Raw genomic sequence first — 19,136 nt, 5'->3', positions numbered from 1 at the left:
CAAAAAGGATAGCAAAAACAAAGAAAGAAAGCCCTTAAGGAGGAAGGAAATCAAACAACTCTGAACCCTCCTTCAATACCCCATCTCTAGCTAGTCTATTGGCACCTCCATTAGCAGGGCACCTCCATTAGCGGACCTTCTGACGTGTTGGAAAGTAACATTCGAGGCTCCCACCCTATCTTGGATATCGTCAAAGTATTGTTTGAATCTCCACGAATAAGCATGGGAACCCCCAAGCCATCGGATCACATTGAGCGAATTCGCTTCCACCATCACTTTATCCATTGATTCTCTATCTAGTAACTTTATGCCATATTGTACTGCACGCACCTCCACCCCGCTGAACCAATGGGTTTCTTGCCTGTTAGCAGACAAACTAAGCCCATGGGATCATGCCATATTATTTCAAAAGGCCCCTTCAAATGCATCAGTCATTGAATAGACCATAGTTGCCGGAAATGTTCAAGCAAAGTGGGAAACGAGTTACTGCCAAATTTTAGGTGTTTAGAAAATTTAAGGAGGAATTAGGAGTCATAACTCATGTTTTAAGTGAGTTTTGGTGGGGACATTTTTGATAGATAGATAATAGGATTTGGGCCCTAGATCCCAAAGGCTTCTTTTAGTTGGCTTGGAATATCTAGATCTCATGCCCCACCTAAAGTATATGGTGTATTTAGATGATGAGCCATAAAAATATCAATATATTCGACATCATTTAGTGCAAAAATAATAATCATTTAGGTCCTTATATCTCTTTCTAGAGGAAGTCTAAACTGAAGGGAGCCCTTGCGAAAAAGAGGTGAAAGGGCTCTCCTATTGGCTGCACATCACCATCATGCATTAATAACGGCTGAAAAGTCAAACATGATGGTGATGTGCAGCCAATGGGGGAGCCCTTTCACCTCTAAATTAAATCAAATGACCGTAAAATATCACTGTTTCTATGCTTGTGCATAAACATTAATCCTTACATTACAAATCTTATCTCTCAAATTCGCAAAGGTACCGAAACAGACGTGAGATTTTCATTCCGTCCAGATGGCCGAAAAAATCAAGGGAATAAGAGCATATACATGACATAAAATGAAATTGTCCCACCTCAAGGAAAATTCCCCACCCCCGCTTCGGGGATGGTGGGGAATCCCCATCTCCGCCCTGCTGGAAAAATCTAATCCCCGCCCCGCCCCGCCCCACAGTCTACAGGGAAACATGTTTAATGGATTTTTTTATTGAAAAATTCTACTAAAAATCCATTTGAGAAAGATATTAGGGAAAACTTAGGAATACCTAACGAAATTTGTTCTATGGTAAGTGTGGCTACTCAAATTAAAAGCAGCAAACCCAAATTTAATAGCCGAAAATTCAATTTTGTATGGGGATTACGGGCGGGGTGGGGCCAGAGCAATCCCCACCCCGCCCCGTCCCCGCTTTGGGGAAATTTTTCAATCCCCATCCCCATCCCCACTTAAATTGGGGAATGCCTTCCCCGTTCGGGGTAGGGCGGATCCCCTTTTTCACGGGTTTACGTGCCAGCCCTACGTTTTTTGAACCAGTACCCTATTGCACTCTAATTTTTCCCTGCCTCTTTTTTAACTGAATCATGTTTTGCTAACTATGGTCTGAAGAGGAATGATAGACTAAAGGGCACTGCAAGAAAAAACCAGTTACAAGGGCACTCATTTTGGTCCTTGTCCACAAAGCATTTATTGCTACTTCAATTTAGTAGGCAAACATCAGTTCTGCACCCTAAAACAATTGTACCGAAATTCGGATAAGGGGGTGTAAAATGAGTTAAATTTAAGTCCTGTCTGGATTGCATGAAACACATTTTAACGGAAAAGTAAGAAAATTTAAGGTCCATCAAAACACAAGGTGTTAAATGGTGGATCCACCATTAAATATCGGAGAGGGTCCATCTTTTCTTTAACATATAGTAACCCATTTCATAACAATTAAGTATTCTCCATGGCTTAAACTTTTCTAACTGGTTTCACATAGATTATGCATGCTTAATATTCTATAAAAGTACATGTTTTCGGCATGGAAAAACCATTAACAGAGTAATGCATATGTTATGTTAGAGCACCAAAGATAAACCAGTCTTTTGGCAACCACTAATAGAGTAATGCATATGATATGATTGTTAGAGTAATTAGGTCAAGCAAGAGGTTGCTTGAAGCATTACACGACAACGCACCAAAAATAAGCCAATCTTACATTTTGGCACGGTTAACGCTTATAAAAGGTTATGTCTTAGTTCATTTACTATGACATAGTGAGATCAAAAGAAATTAGAAAAGAATATAATTGTTGAATTAATTTTGTTATAGGGTGGAAGAAACTAATGGAAATCTCTCTTGTTTGCCAACCAAAGTACGTGTTGCGGTGGTTATGGAATGGTGGTTTCAGCCGATTGTCCGACGGGAAGAACCCATATTCTGTTTTCCATTGACACACCCTATCTCTTTGCTATAGAGAGGAAGGGAATGAGAGAGAGGTGCTGTTTAGGGATCTGAGCTATGGTTCGGGAATGTGTGAAGTAGAAAACTTAAAAAAAAAAACTACCGTTGAAAACAAAAGAGCTGTGAGGAAATTGGGGAGAATAGTATGATATTGGCATGTAAATTATTACCATCTAAGTTCTATTTTTTTGGTCGTGGACCCGCCATACGCTGGGAATTGATACATTCGCCCCATGTCTTTCTAGGGTCACCCATTGTAGTGGAAAGAAAAGGGAGTGAATATATCATTTCCCATTTTGTTAGGTGAGTAGAGCCTTTGGTCTAGTAGGCCACATCTATACCTTACATCATGGGTCCCAGCATGAACCCTTTCGTCAATCTCAACAGCACAATCAGAGTCACATTATACTGGCCCACAAATCAACTTATCACAAAACACATGTAGGGTGGCCCCTCAAAGGTTAAATAAGCACAACATATAGTTTTTATATGATGCCATTGTACATGCTGATATATTTTTAAAAAAAAAATTACTGTGAGACCCATATTATTCGATTATCCAAACCATTTTTTACAGTAATCTGTTAATAATTACTGTCTAATCTGTTAATAACTTTTACAGTAAAAACAGCTCCTATTTTTTGAGGAAAACGCTTTAAACACATTTAAAACGCATTCAACGCATTTATTTGGCCATCTTTCCAGCTTTACCACCACTATATTTTGTAAATTATTAAATTTTAAACGCATGTGTTTTTTTGTATTTCTGCTTTTTTACTACGTTTTTTTTTTACCATACCATATTAAACTCATATTTTTCCCTACCTGTTTTATTTTTACAGAATCATTTTTTTTTTATGACATCGCGTATCCCCACCCCAATTTTTAGGTCCTACTCAGAGAATAATATGGCCCCACTAATTTTTTTTATTTTTTATTTTAAAGGAATTGCTAGGCAATTTCACGGAAAGAAATTTGGCAGCTGGCTTTTGCATGTGAGATCAGCCACATAGGTTGACTTTTTGACAAATTATGTCTTACTCATTTGATTCATCTTAGGTGGATGTTCTATCATGCAAAATCCAGCAGCGAAATGGCTTTCCGCGAAATTGCCTAGCAAATTCCTTCTGATATTCCTGACACTTCCCATCGTAAAATTTGTAAATTCAACAAATTGGGAGGGAAATTTTTCATTCCATTGTGAAAATATTCTAGATTTTGATCCTTCAAAGTCAAATACATGAATCAAGATCTATAATGAAATTCACAGTACCAAAAAGGAATAAGGCCCATCACAACCTGAACTCACAAAAACAATCAGGCAAAGCAGAACCTTTGCCCATAACAAAATCATCTCTATGAGCCTTCCAAAGAGCTTCAGCCAACTCCTCCCCTTTCAATCGTTTAGAAGTACAATCTGCAAAAGCCTTCCTGCTCAAGAAAAGAGTTCTATAAAACATTTTCAATGCTCTCATTGCACCCACCATCTTATCCATATTCCCAAAATATGTCGCTATATACATGTCACTGTTGATAGACACATAGTAATCCAGAGCAGCTTTAGTGTTCCCATGCATACCCACAAAGTCCTCGCTGCTCAGAAGAGAAGATTTGGTATATATGTTTGTGTAAACAGATTTAAAACCCTCGAGTTCCAAGAGACCATCTCCGGCTGCTAAGTAGATAGTCGTGTTTTTGGGGATCCCAACAGCTTGAAGAATTAAAGCGGTTTCGCTTGGAGTGAGAGGGCACTTACCACGGTTTCTCCACGCACGAGCAGCATCCCCTGTCCATGGTTTTCTATCCCCTCGTGTAGCATTGATAGCATCCATTGATGAAGGAGAGAGGCCTGAGTATTCACATTGACTGTAAGCTACCATGTCTGGTTCAAACCTGAGGTGAAGGGACAAGAAGGGTTTGGGAATGGCGATTAGAAGCTCCAAGCCTTTGTCCTCCAAGGATTTGGTAAGGCGTAGGGCTTTATAACATGCTTGGCAAAGGGCAGCCTTTGCATATAAAGGATACCTACGTTTCATAGACAAATAGATCATAAGCATGACTTGCAATTTGATGAAAGATCCCATGGATATCTATGCATCAGAACAGAGTGATTAGAATCAGGATTGGTCGACTAGAATTCTTATTATTTTTCTTTATTGAATGGAAAAGTTTGAGGTTTAGAAGGAGCCTTAAAGAAAGCAAATATTAATGATTGGGAAGGAAGCATGATTGAAGTTTAGAAAACTAGGTATCTGCACTAATACACCTCAAATAAAGAAGAAAAACATTAGTATAATGACAGTATCATAATCATTTGGATACTTTAAAACAGGAAAGCATGCAACACGAGACTAGCTCCATAAGGTAATTTGCTAAAAACAATAAAGAAAAAGAAACATGGCTTCCAACCCTCCCTAACTGGTGAAAGAGACTCTAAAGGCGTAAAAGATGCAAATATAAATGATTTAAAATAGACGGAAAAGATAGAAAAACCAGATGTAGGCTTCTTGCACTTTGTTCAGTTACTAATAGATTTATTTAAAATATAAAATACAACTCTAACAGCCCAGAAAGGAGAACAGGTAGCTGCAGATTCAAGAAGCCAGGTATAATATAAACACAATGCGATTGCACAAATCACCAGCAACTATAGTCTAGAGGAAGTTCTTAGTTCAAAGGACCCCTTTCACATGCAAACACGCACAATTTGTCATCATTTTAAGGTCTAGAAAGCAGTAAATACAGTCCCCACTTTTGCATCTTAGTTCAAAGGACCCCTTTCACATGCAAACACGCACAATTTGTCATCATTTTAAGGTCTAGAAAGCAGTAAATACAGTCCCCACTTTTGCATCTTAGTTCAAAGGACCCCTTTCACATGCAAACACGCACAATTTGTCATCATTTTAAGGTCTAGAAAGCAGTAAATACAGTCCCCACTTTTGCAAAGTTCAGTAGCCTTCAAAAAGCAAACACACCCCAGTTGTCACCATATGCTCCGTTTGGTTGCCGGAATTTTTTTGGTTCTTAGGATTTTTCTAGAACAAAAAACTTTCTGGGAGATTGGTAGGAAAAAAAACTCCCTGGAAGTATCCCGGTAAAATAAAAATCCCATGTTTGGTTGACTGGACTATGGTGGGAAAAAAAATGCTTTTGTTTGGTTGCTTGAACTGTTGGGAAGAAAAAAAAATCTTCTACAAGCTTATTTTTTATTCCTGGGAGTTTTTTTTTTTTTCCTTCCTGGGGTTTCGGGCGGGGTTATTTTGGTTCCTGGGATTATTTTGGGCCCACCAACCAAATGTGGGTTTCCTGCGGAAATTCCACAAAAGTCCCAAGAATCAAAAAAATTCCGGCAACCAAATGTTAAAGGTACAAGAGAGCAGTAAATAAAGTCCCCACTTTTGGGAAGTTCATTAGCCTGATCATAATAACTACGGCATATATAATTCCTGACTTCCACATTCTAACTAAATATTACCCATTTGCAAATTACAACCAATGGGTTTCTTCATTTCTTGCCTGTTAGCAGACAAACTAAGTCCATTGGATCATGTCATATATTTCTAAAGGGCCCTTGAAATGCATTACAGTCATTGAATAGACTAAGCCTCATCATAGGACACATGCCCAAGATAATAGCAAGTAGAAGAAAGAATGGTGTCAAGGATATCAGAAACAAGCATAACGGGTTGCGCAGATAATAGAGGCACCTTATGATGGAACTTAACCATGATGTTGATTCCTACGGGAAAGACAGGAAAGTAACATGTCTATAAAATAAGACCTGAAGTTTTCTGGGTCAAGAGAGAAAATGGAGAAGTCAGTTTGTCACTTTACCCAAAGAGGGATCACTAGATTTATGAATGTAGTATGTTGGGGTGCTCTTTGAGCTCATTTGATGAAGACTCTAGCTGAATGCTTGACAAGCATCATTAAAGAGGAAACGGAAGAAGTCCATAATGGAAGGTCAAGATTCAATAAAAAAAGAACCTCTAAAAAATCTAGAGGGGTTTAAATTGGGAACGCAGTTTCAATACTCTTAACTGTATGAATCAGGCAAAAAATAAATAAGTGATGCCATTAAAAAAATTAATAATAATAAACAAGTGATTCATAGAAATGCTCTATTCAGTGTGTAGGGAGACTTTCATGTTATCCAAGGGAATTTTTATTACAGTGGGGGTATAGGACTACCGTGCTTTTGGCACTCCATTTTCCTGTCAGAGCTGATGAGGGAATTGAGCTTGGAGATCACATAGTCATTCCAGGGTCACACATGTTGGAGATAGTTGTTATAAAATTGATAGAACCTAAAATGGATGAAACACCAGATAGATGAAGACAAGAAATTGCTGAATCAACTGCTCCTCCGGAATGGCTAGTAATACCACTTGAGGATGGATAGACCGTCCACCCAATGCCGCTACCCACTTATACTAAGGCTGGGCTTAATAAGAGCAAGAGACTTGGTGGCAATGACCATGAAATTGTAGCAACGGCAAAGCTACTTCAGTAAAAAATTTTTTGGAAAAGTGACAATTTTATTGATACTATTAACGTTACATGGGGGACCAGAGGTCCCAATCTTGCAATACATAGAATCAATTAAGGATGGCCAGGAGCATACTCCTAGACCAGTTAATATCAAAGAAGAAAATCTTCTAATCATCCGCTACAGTGAGGACCACCTAGCCAAACACTGCCATCCTGCCGAATAACTACCTTACCTTCCTACTATCTAGGAACACAGCCTAGAGAAACATCATCACTCCCCAAAAAAACTCCATAGCACGACCCCAAAGCATCCAAAAGATCGAGTCCAACAAAAAGTGCCATATTTGGGGGCCTCTCATGCAAGGCTTTCCTCAAAACAGGCTTGTCATCACCATTTACTTTAGTAATTTTGTGCTAGTTGAGTAAGCGATAGTTCACGTAAACGCTATTGAAAGTGAAGTTCAGTGGCCCGAGGATTGTCTTTGAATATTTTTTAGCCAAGAGCTTGACCAGGTAAGCCAGCATATAGTGCAAAGCACCTTTTCGGAAAAGTCCAGTTCAAGCAAAGGGAGGAGAGAGAGAACTCCATGGGTCTTTCCCAGGGCAACGATCACCAATTGGGTTCGGCATGAGTACTTTCAAATGTGAAGGGGAGTAGCCGAAAAAAACTAGAAGGATCCCCATTTGGCTGATAGGTACGTAACTGGTATTCTTGTGATTGGAAGCATATTTTTCTACTGTTCATATTCAAGATTAGGGTCATCCTGTTATAGTGAATTTTTTTTTTTTTTTTTGAATGGTTAAGAATTTCATTAAAACAGACCAAGATGGTCAAGAAATACAAGGAGGAACAGAATAATACACAGATAATATACAGAGCGAAACAGGCTAAAAAGGTCAAGGGGGAGAAAGTCATAAAGCTCAAGAGACTCCAAGTGCACTCCACTTTTAGCCAATTTATCCGCCGATCCATTGGCCGAAATCCTTATGTGACGGTAGTAGATGAAATTAGATCCCACAATGTCCAAAATCTCGTTGAAGAAATCTACGAACCGCCAAGGAAAATGGTGAGAGCTGGATAACCACCGAATGACATTAAGTGAGTCACCTTCCACCACAATTCGATTAAGGTCAAAACCCCCCAATAATTTAATCCCTTGAAAGGCAGCCCACACTTCCACCTCAGACGAATCGGCAACTGCAATAGGCCCCGTGAATGCCCATCTAACCACCCCATTCTCATCCCTTAGTACACCCCACCCCCATCACCACCAAAGCCAGCCGGGCCCGGATTCCCTCTTATAGTGAATTGAACACTTGAACTCAACATATTTACTATAAAGAGAGTGAAAAAGAAATTTCGATCTTATCCTCAATCCAATGAGCAGGAGTATACTCATGAGACAGCATCTGACCATCTAACTAAGTAATAGAGTCAAAAAAGTGGTTTACACTTTAATAGAATACATTCAGAGGTTCCCAATTAGCTTTATTAGCATAACCTTACTAATAGGGGGGAGTGCAATGCCCCTATTAGTAAGGACGAAGAGGTGAACTTGAGATACCAGTAGTGAGCTCCAATAGAAAGGCTGGTGGCCCACCCCCATGAGCTCAACAAGGGCCGCCTTATCTATTAACGGCTCAAACTAGCTATTCGGTAGGTCACCTTTGGGGCCCTCTTTTCCACTCCATCCAACCCGTAGGAAAAATAGATAACAACTAAAGAATAAGGAGCACCCCTATTGAGTTGAATTATATTCTTCTCTTCGGCTTAAAAGGGAAAATTTATAGTGTGCTTGCCACCTATTGGTAAGCTGGGCAGCTAGTACAAAAAGAGATCGGATGTTTATCTCGAACAAAAGAAGAAATGAGATGATCTATTGCCAATTTTTTCGCCAAGGAAAAATGTCCATGTCCCGGTGCCACATAGAGGCCGACACCTTATTGAAGAAAATTAAGACAACCCGCTACAGTGAGACGTAAAAGCACCTGATCCCATTCCGACCACGATATGTGGAATCGTCTTGCCTTTTCTTCACTCCGTCCAACCCATAGGAAAAAGGGATAACTGAAGAAGGAGGACATCGGACTGCCTCTCTTGAGTTGAATTATATTCTTCTCCTCGGCCAAGGTTTTAAATTTCAGTTTAGGAATGCTTTTCGTTCCTCGCCAAAACCGAAATTTTGAAATTTCGGACGAAATCTAAAAGAAATCCAATAAAATAATATTTTATCTCGTACAAAATTACCGGTAATTTTGGCTGAGATTTTGGGAAAATATTAAATAAAGAATAAAATCCAGATTTTTTGGATATTTTTCTTAAATTTCGGACCTAAATTTCAGGGAAAACAAAATTTCGAAATTTCGGTATAATTTTGTAACGTTTCGAGTTTACCCAATTTCGGTTTCGGCGTTGACCGAAACCCGAAATTTAAAACCTTGTCCTCGGCTTAGAGAAAAGAAAGATTTATAGTGTGCTTGCCGCTTATTGGTAAGCTGGGCAACTAGTACAAAAAGAGTTTGGTTATTTATCATGAACATAAGAAGGAAGACGATAACTGACAATTTTTTCACCAAGGAAAAATGTGCATGTCCCAGCCTATGGTGCCACACATGGAGCCACAGAGATCGACACCTTATTGACAGAAATTAAAGCAAAACGGGCACTACGGTGGGACGTGAAAACACATGATCCCTCTCCAACCTCAATATGTGGAATCGCCTTGTGCCATATATACTAAAGATCATTCCAGAGACATGGTCAAAGACTGGTTAAGAATCTATCCTAGAAAAGTTCAATAGTAGCAAAATTTGGTCGCATACATCTTCAATTTCACCGGAATTTGTTGATTGCACCATACGAAATTACAATGGAAAAACTCTTTGTTCGTTGTAAGAAAACAAAAGCTTGGTCATAAATTTGGAGAGTTTGCTTCTACACGACCGGGAAGAAGGGAAAAAAGCCTTTCCTTAGTAGTCACTGCAATCGGCGTTCATAACTAACATCTCACTTTCTTCGACTAAGTTCTTCCACAACCTTAGCTCGAACGAAATAAGAGACCTTTACCGGCGAAAGATTCTTTAGCTCAACTGAAAGGATAGAGTCTTTAGACATAATAGTCGACCGTGGTGATAGACACTCGACTGAAAGCAGAGTCGGGTATATGAGTTAGATGAATGAAATTTTCTTTGCTTGTCGATAAGGCGCTTGAACTGTAATGCATAACTTGGCAATCGGGGATAAGCTATCTATTCTCAACATCTATAGAAGTTTTACGTGACAGATAAGTCGACGTTCAGTAAAGTGAAGTCGCCGTTATTCTTTTCTTTCTGATTCAAAGGAGTTGACTGTTGACCCATCATGGGGGAAGGACTCAGACTGATGAGGGGGCAACTAAAAAGTTCAAGGCTCCCTACCATGCCCTTATTAGTATAGATTGTAAGGCGCGCATTAGTACGATTATGGATTTCAAGCAGCAAACAAACTTAAACTTACATGAGAGAGGCATGCATGGGGGGGAGTCAACAACAGGGGTTGACCTATCACATGGGGATTCTGTGTATAATTCCCTCCTTCCATAATAATACGATTAAGGGAAGGGGATAACAGGCTCCTCGTATAGTGCAATTTTTCTATCGATGAGTAGTTTATCAAAACTGAGTTTGATTTAGCCAACGGGTAGATGTAACATGAAGAGGAGCCTTTTTTACATCAAGCTTAGGCAGTGGCCAAGATCTGTTAGGTGCAACTCACAGAAATGACTCGTATGGAATTTAGTTTAGTTTGCCCACAAGAGCAAACATCTTGAGATAATCATTGCCATAGGTTTGTGTGAAAGCTTTCACTGTCCTGTGAAGACTCGCTTTCGATACGGCTATGGTGGGCCCCTTAACCAAGACACTGCCCATGAGTCGTCGGCTCATTCTTCAATAGGCATGCATTTCGAGATCCAACTCTCTTCCCACTGGTTGGGAGCTCACCAATTCATGTTCTATTTCACTAAGGGTGATCTCCTAGTTCTTGGTCTATGAAGATGTGTATTAGGTGCTCCATTTTTCTATTGAAGCCAAACCTAAACTAGTGCTCGAGAGATAGTTGTCCACACACCGATAATGGATGTATGGATTCTCGAGAAGATAGGGTCGTGGTGGTCCCCCTATTGCATCCATACGACCAGAAGTTGTGATTTTAGGTGTTTATGAAATTCAATGAGGATTTAGGAGTCATAACTCATGTTTTAAGTAAGTTTACCAGAAGTTGTGGTTTTCGGTGTTTAGGACATTTAATGATGATTTAGGAGTCATAACTCACGTTTTAAGTGTGTTTTTGAGGGACCATCTTTGATAGATAGATAGATAGATAGATAGATAGAAGGATTTGGGCCCTAGATCTCAAAGGCTTCTTTTAGTTGGCTGAAAATATCTAGACCACTTGCCCCCCTTAAAGTCTGGTTTTTTCGGACTGTGGGGCATAAAAAACAACATATTAGACATCCTCAAGCACAAAAAGATTTCAGTTAGGGCCTTATATATCTTTCTATCCTGGTGGAAATAACTGGTACAAATACCAAATGATTTAGTAGATATCTAAATTAAATCAAATGCTAGTAAAATATCATTTGTTGTATGCTTGCTCAAATACCTTAATCCTCACATTACAAATCATCTCTCTCAAATAAACAAACGTACTGAAAAAGACAGGAGCTTTTCATTCCTTCCAGATGGCCAAAAGAATCAAGAGAATAAGGCATATACGTAAGCAATTCACTACAGAGTTTCCAAGGGATGAAATTACCACTTCTTGAAGTCTTCTAATTAGTAAATTTATGAATCTCTGTAGTCTGCACAGACATAGGAATGGTTTAAAAGAGAGATTCCATGCCAAAGGGACCATACATTATGCAATAAATTGTGCATTGGAGTTTCTACAGAATTTTCATAGAATCATCAGTGTAATTTTCCTTCAATTAGCTGATGTTTGGTGAATACATTTTATTGCCATGCAAAAGGGACCATACATTATGCAATAAATTGTGCATTGGGGTGTCTACAGAATTTCCATAGAATCATCAGTGTAATTTTCCTTTAATTAGCTGATGTCTGGTGAATACACTTTATTGCTTGTGATTAGAACGCAATTGCTCTAGGCCAAGGTTCAGACTTCCACATAGACAATTACGAGGAAGAGGTACTATTGGCTAAGACCATACGCTGACGCTAAGATTCTGATTCTAACCTTATGTGGCGTTCCTAACCCCCGCCTAAGCACCCCTGCAAACAACACCCCACCCCCCCCCCCTCTCCCCCTTCCTAAATCTTTAAAACTGCCTAAACTATGCTTTTCCTCAATCAGCTGGAAATTATGGCATTCTCTCCACAATCGTCTTAGTTTTTTTTTCCTAGGTCACCAACCTTGGAATTTCAATAAAAGGGGGCAAAAGATAAATGAGAATAATTGAATGAGTCACCCAAAATAGCACAATCCAACCACCAACCTCATGAAGATGAATACTGCATGTTCCACTACATCGGCTACTTCACCCTTCTCAAAATCAGGTCCCACATAAAGTTGAGGAACTCAGAGACAAACATCACAATTGGAGACCTAACTTATCACTCTCACAATTGTGGATTATCACATTGATATACTTTTCGGGGGATGGATGCAGAGTGTTGAGGAGGACGCTTTCACAGACAAAAGGTCATGGTGAGATACCATATGTGATCCATGGATATCCAATCGAGAAACCTATCAAAGCTCCATCGCTAGCTTGCACTCTTTGGACTTCTAAGACTCAGTGAACTGAAACATCCAAGTAGGTAAAGAAAAGGAAAGACCCTTATTAACAGGGGGAATCTACATCAATAAGAGATCCATTACTTCCCTTACTAATACGTTGAATCAGTTAGCTGGACACATTTGTCATTTCTAGTTACAAATGCCCATATAGGGAAGCTATTGACATTTTCAGGGTTCCTAAGATGATAGCCTAGTGTGCGCATCCATGCCTAGTGATTCTAACTGACAACTCTAAGTCTCCAACAGGCTTACTAATAGTGTGGAAGAGACAACATCCTTCCATCGCATGGCAAAAGAAACTTGTACTTCTCTGCAACATTTTCAAAGATATAGAAACTCGTTATCAAGATTTCAAGAGAGAGGACTACAGACTATAGAAGTAGACAATCAGAATTAATAGACATAAAGCACACTTCCTGACAGTAGTAACTCAAGCGTTAATGACTAATATCTAGTGATAATATGAGTACAACCTAAAAAGTTTACAATGAGACAAGAACAGTTACAATTAGTTTCAGATAAACAAAGTTCAAAGCTCGTCACAGCACAATACCTATCCCTCCTTTGGCTCATTGCAGGTGTAATGGAAATGTAGCGATGTTCCAACAGAGCAGGAAGAACACTTTCAACATAATCAAACTGCCCTTTGCGTTTGCTACAGTCAACCCGGAAGGGCTCTCTCGACACTATCTCTGTTGGTAACTCTTTCACAACTTTGACATAACCTTCCATCTCTCGAATAAAGTGGTCCACATCAAAGACATCTGCAAACCCACTGGGTCGAAACTTATATCAAGCAACTTCCAATACAGAACAATGCCCATAACCAAATTTAAAAAAAAGCAAAAAAAGATATAAAAAAAACACCTTGATTCATTCCAATACGCAGCAACCTCAAATTTTGGTAAAACCAGAGTAGCATTCAACAAACGAGCAATGCCAACACCATCGCATAACTACAATCAGCACAATCAATCACTTATTAAACAAATAAAAGAAACACAAACCCTAACCCTAACTCTAGATTCAAAAACCCTAACAAAAAAGAAAGAAAGAAACAGATCCCATGAAAACTTACATCGCGTCTCATCTGATTGAGCCCGCCATAGCAATCCACTCGAACATACCCATTACTCTTCAGCGGCAGAGCTGCATAATTTCAACAAAAACTAATGCAATTGTCTGCAATGAAACCAATTTAAAAAGATTCAGGCGAAAAAACAAAACCAAACTTCAGAAGGAAAAGCTAATAACCCTAACCCTAACCCTAGATTCAAAAACCGTTCCACTGACCAGTTAGATCTCCGTCATTCCACCATTTGCAAGGTCTCCAATCTAAGATTCTGCGTGCGTTCCAAATAATCGATTCTCTACGCGCAAAAGACCTGCTTTAGTTGGTTAGGGTTAGCGTTATTGATCCAAATAATAGGAATTCAAATTTTGGTTAGGGTTAGCGTTATTGATCCAAAGAATAGGAATTCAAATTTTGGTTAGGGTTAGGGTTTCTACATACCCTGGAGAATTCGGTGGTGAAAAATTCCTCAAAAAGGGTGTTGGTGGCGAAAAGATAATCGCGGCCAGGAGCAGAGAGAAAACAACGAGGAGAATGGTGAAGGACGGGTGTACAGAAAATGCCATGAGATTACGAACATTGCCTTGTTTTTCCAAAACCCTAGAACCAGATATATATTTGAAATTGGGATAGATAGATAGATCAAATGAAAGAGAGAAGAATTAGGGTTAGGGTTTTTGTTCTTTTCCGTCTGAAACTGGGAGAGTGGAGCGAAAGTGGGTTTTCACATCCCTGTATTTGATGATCGTGGCCGTAGATAAAGTGGACCAGCACAACTAGATGTGCAAGTAGGGCTGCAACTCGGGTCGGGCGGGTGGGGTTTTGGAGAACCCCACCCTACCCAAGAAATATCTCGGGTCGGGTCCGGTTTTTTTTTTTTCGGAAAACCCATGATTCCCAAACCCGGCCCTACCCATGATAAATCTCAGGTCGGGTCGGGTTTTTTCACGTTGACGCAATTTTTAAGGAAAATTCTTGTTTGGCAAGGCAACTCAACTCATAGAAGTAGAAATTACACTCACAGTACACTTGAATCAAACAATGATGTAATTACACTCACATTACACTCGAATCAAACAATGCTACAATCAAACAAAGCTGTAATTACAATCAAACAATGCTGGATCAAACACTTGAATCAACTCAACTCATAGAAGCATAAATTACACTCACATACAATAACAGTGGGTGCATGGGTTTTCACTTTTAACTTTTAACTAACAATAGAAAAAAATGTACATACTATAACTTATGTAACTCGGGTCGGGTCGGGCCCCTTGAAACCCGGCTCGACCTGAGATTCATGCGGGCTTTTGAATGCTCAACCCGGCTCGACCCGAAACCTGAACCCAACCCAGGCTATTTTCGGGTCGGGTCGATGCGGGTCGGGTAAAACCCGGCTCGAGTTGCAGCCCTATGTGCAAGTTAGGGCGCTTTTCTAGATGGAGATCTCGTCCGTTCGATCATGACCCCATCAAGGATTTTAAGAGAGAACTTATATAATGCCCAACCGTGAGATTATAAAGAGCGGAGAGAGAAAATCATCTCTCCCTTGATTTTTAATTCAAGAGAAAGCTCTTTTTCTTACTTTTCTTTGGTTCAAAAATCATGGCAGCAGGTTTTGTCTGTACCCGCCATTTACATTCTCACGGTCAGGCATCATATAATTTCTCTTTATGAAGTGTTTTACGCACTCTACTGCTTTGATAGTGGCAAGTTATAACCAATGACCCTAAGTCCTTAAGCAATGGTATAATTTGTCACTTAAGAGCACTCCCTTCCATTGCGCTTAGTTCTATCTGTTGCCTCTACTTACTTGGGTGTTGCCTCTACTTACTTGAGTGTCGAAGGATTTTTTTTCGGAGTTTCGACTCTGGTTGTTCCTTATCCTCTCTGTGGGTACAGGACATCACTCAGAACACCCAATCGATCATTCATCTGTTGGAACTAGACCGAGAGGGGCCCATTTCTTTCTTGAATCTTTAAATGATCTTTAGTCTTTCCTACAAAAAATTAGCCTATTTTTTTTAGAATAGCCTTAGAAATTTGAGCCAAAAAGTATCTTAATCAACCGTCATCTGAAAATTTAGTTTATACCATTTCAAAATGCCCTTCAAAACCTTCTGTAAACTGCTATTGGAAAAATATTTCATCAGAATTTTACAAAATGTTATTTCAACTTGTTGGGTCCATTGCGACCTAGTGGTCACGGGAGTCACGGAAACAACCTCTCTGCAAAGCAGAGGTAAGGCTATGTACATCTAGCCATCCCCAGACCCCACAATCGCGGGAACCTCGTGCACTGGGCCGCCCTTATTTCAACTTTGTTTTCCAAAAATCCTAGTTTATTTATCACAATTTAATAGTTTTCAAGGCCTTAAGATTGATAACAGCAATATGTAGGCGATTATAGGTTATTGTCGGGGTACTTATCTTAAAATCTTCATATAAAATTTGTCTGATGTCGAGTTAAGAAGACTCTGTGCCTGTTGGAAATAGACTAGGATGCTCTAAAAAATCACTTTTTGTTATGAGAAGGTCATAAGCCCATCTTGGGGGCAATCATCCCAATCCAAAGGTGTTCACTCAACCTAAAAGCGGATCACCCCTGTAGAGCAGAAATTCACAAAATATCGAATTCAGACTGTAACAAACTTAGTTTAAGCTCATTATTTTAAGTTGAAATTGTACCAAACTTCTCCAAAAACCTTTCCTACTAAAATCCAACATATAGGAAATCCCTAACTAATGCTTAAGCTTTAGTTTTAATCCCTAGCTTTAGTTTCAAGTAAAATCCAACTTATGTTTCATCTAATTCAATCCATGCCCTTCAATTCTTCAAAATCACTCCTAATACCCTTATGATCACTTTCTAAGCAGGACATAGAATCCTATTAACTCTTTAAATTGTGCTCCTAGGCCACCAACCTCCATGCTTAGGCACACGAAAGAGAGACAATAATTTTAAGGAGATACATGAATGTTCTCCATCGAGGATGAGAGGACGGAAGCTTCACGACGGCTTCTCCAAGGCTCCCATATTCAAGTTATCAATCCTTCCCAAGAAACCTGAGGAGCCACACATGACCTCACACTATTCACTTTCTTTGAGGTAAGTAGTTTCAAGTTTTACATAAATTTAAGTCTTTTACTTCTCTAATTCTTTATTTTATTTGAGCTTTTTACCATTGTATATGCTTTGTTTCAATCTTATCCTTCTTTGCTTTGAGAGAGAGAGAGAGAGAGAGAGAGAGAGAGAGAGAGAGAGAGAGAGAGAGAGAGAGAGAGAGAGAGAGAGAGAGAGAGAGATGGGCCCACATATGCATCCCTACATTAGAATATGAACCCTTTTGCAAGGACATATTTCACAATTATTGGTGAAGAGCAATTGAAATTTGGGGCAAAACAAATCTACTTTATGTGCATGATATACTATCCTTTATTTTAGTAACATCATTTGCATATTTAGGTAGAGATCTATGAGTTTGAGCTTTCCTTTTGTTTTACCCAAATGACAATGAATGGTGTAAGAAACCAACAAAGAAAAAAGTCCAAAACAGATGGGCCCACATAAGCATCCCTCACATTAGAGAATGCATTTGATGTCATAGCATCCAATGCTTATGCTTCCCAACATGTTGAAAATATAACATAAAAAGTTAGGATAAGTGCTTCATTGTTATACACAAGATAAAAAGCTTCCCCTAATAAATACTATGGTCTTTTGACACATCTAAGGTCTCTATGTTGGGGATAAGTGTGGCTCTTGTCTCTCATCTAGTATAAGAGGACCTTTTGGCCTCCCAATGGAGCACTAAGAAACCTAATTATTTTGTATTTGAAATGGGATCTTACTTAATAGTAATATAATTGTCCTATATGAAAACACATTATAAATGTCAAAATCCAAGTTGTCCATTGGAGTAAGAGTCACAAATAATATTCTCAACTATTTCCCTATAGGTGTTGTTAATTATATTATTAGACTAATAAAAGCTTGTACGTAAGACATGAATGGATTAAAGAGGACTAATTAAACATGTAAGTTAAACCATTTAGAGTGTCACACATACCCATTATTTCACTCCAAATGTGTAAAAGTTATGGACCACATCATGGGATTCACTACTCATTAGTCAATATGATTTAGGTTGCATTTGGATTGTCCAAATCAGGAATTGGGATCACCATTGTATTCCAATTCCCCCGAAACAGAATGGACAAAATTAATTAAAAAAGTGTAATAAAAATTTCATTTTGATTGGGGTAGAATCATAATATCGTCTCTTGGGGCGAGAAATAGATTCTGACATTTTCCTTCTTGAATTCCTTTCGGTGTCATTTCCACCTGATTCCATTCACTTTTTGAATCCCAGAGTCCGGCAGAATCGGAATTGGATGCCAATTTCAACACTTTACTCTGGCCATTAAACTATCCAAGCATGCATGTGCACGCCATGAAACATAAAAGAGATTTTGCTAGCCGCGGTGGGCATGGCCCCCTTATGCTAGATGCGCCTACGCCCCTGTCTCCTCCCTATGAAATCCAAGCCAAAATCCACAAAAAAAGAGAAGAAATTATGCTTCGATTTCATAAGAACGATGCTCTCTCTCAACCTCGTAGAAAAGTGGTAATTAGTCAACCAAACATTACTAATTACCACTATTCTGCGAGGTAATTAAGTTCCAACCAAACACTACTTGCCCCTAATCTACTTACCCACATTTCCCTTCTTAATAATGACACTCCTCTCTTCACTTTAGACCTTTTTAATTAGCTTTAAAGGCTGTTACAATTCTCAAAAAAATTCCACCAGCCAATAAAAAAGAGTTCAATAAAGCAAGACCAGCATTATTAGAACAAAGGATCGCTGATATTTCCACCCCCCTCTTGTCTTTCCCAAAAAATGGCTACATTCTTTTTCCCTTTTGTTTGTCTTTTCCCAAAAATGGTCCCTTCCAGGAAAAGACAAACAAAAGGGGGTGGAAATATCATTCCAAGTTTGATCCATGATTGAAACTCTGTTTTTAATGTTATCAATCAAGTCTACGCACTTGTGATTAACAAAACAAGGTCAACATGGATTAGTTTTTCTTTTCTAGTGTTGCCGGTGTTTAGTAAACAAAGGTAGAGCATTAATCTGTTCTTTTCTATTTGTTTAAATAAATTAAACCTTTTGCAAGGGCGCGTGCATTTGCACGATCTCACGCACTTTAAGAAAGGTGTCCTGATTTTATTTCTTCTTGGACGCTTGTCAAGTAATAATTGAACTTCTTTCTATGGAAAAAGGTGAGAAGGTTTAAGAGA

The 19,136-nt window shown here is 39.0% G+C and overlaps 1 protein-coding gene across 3 annotated transcripts; it reads right to left on the bottom strand.

Annotated features, from left to right (window-relative positions):
- Positions 1 to 3,627: 3,627 nt before the first annotated feature.
- On the bottom strand, positions 3,628 to 14,604 carry LOC143886768 (O-fucosyltransferase family protein). Of its 3 annotated transcripts, none has more exons than XM_077390882.1 (6): positions 14,270 to 14,604; positions 14,050 to 14,141; positions 13,835 to 13,905; positions 13,624 to 13,712; positions 13,310 to 13,531; positions 3,628 to 4,487 (listed from the first exon to the last, which is right to left on the bottom strand). In XM_077390882.1, exons 1-6 carry the CDS (start codon positions 14,392 to 14,394, stop codon positions 3,755 to 3,757), a joined length of 1,332 nt encoding a protein of 443 aa, XP_077246997.1. In that variant the 5' UTR covers positions 14,395 to 14,604; the 3' UTR covers positions 3,628 to 3,754. The 3 variants fall into 3 exon arrangements, with proteins under 3 accessions (XP_077246997.1, XP_077246998.1, XP_077246999.1); XM_077390883.1 differs by having other exon boundaries at positions 14,050 to 14,126; positions 14,270 to 14,603; XM_077390884.1 differs by having other exon boundaries at positions 13,835 to 13,938; positions 14,270 to 14,317.
- Between the last annotated feature and the right edge of the window lie 4,532 nt (positions 14,605 to 19,136).

This window comes from Tasmannia lanceolata, unplaced genomic scaffold, assembly GCF_043159265.1.
Source record: "Tasmannia lanceolata isolate RefF3 unplaced genomic scaffold, GAP_Taslan_0.1 ptg000011l, whole genome shotgun sequence".
Classification (NCBI taxonomy): domain Eukaryota; kingdom Viridiplantae; phylum Streptophyta; class Magnoliopsida; order Canellales; family Winteraceae; genus Tasmannia; species Tasmannia lanceolata.
The sequence above is the reverse complement of the archived record's forward strand: the minus strand, read 5'-3'. Positions and strand labels throughout refer to the sequence as shown.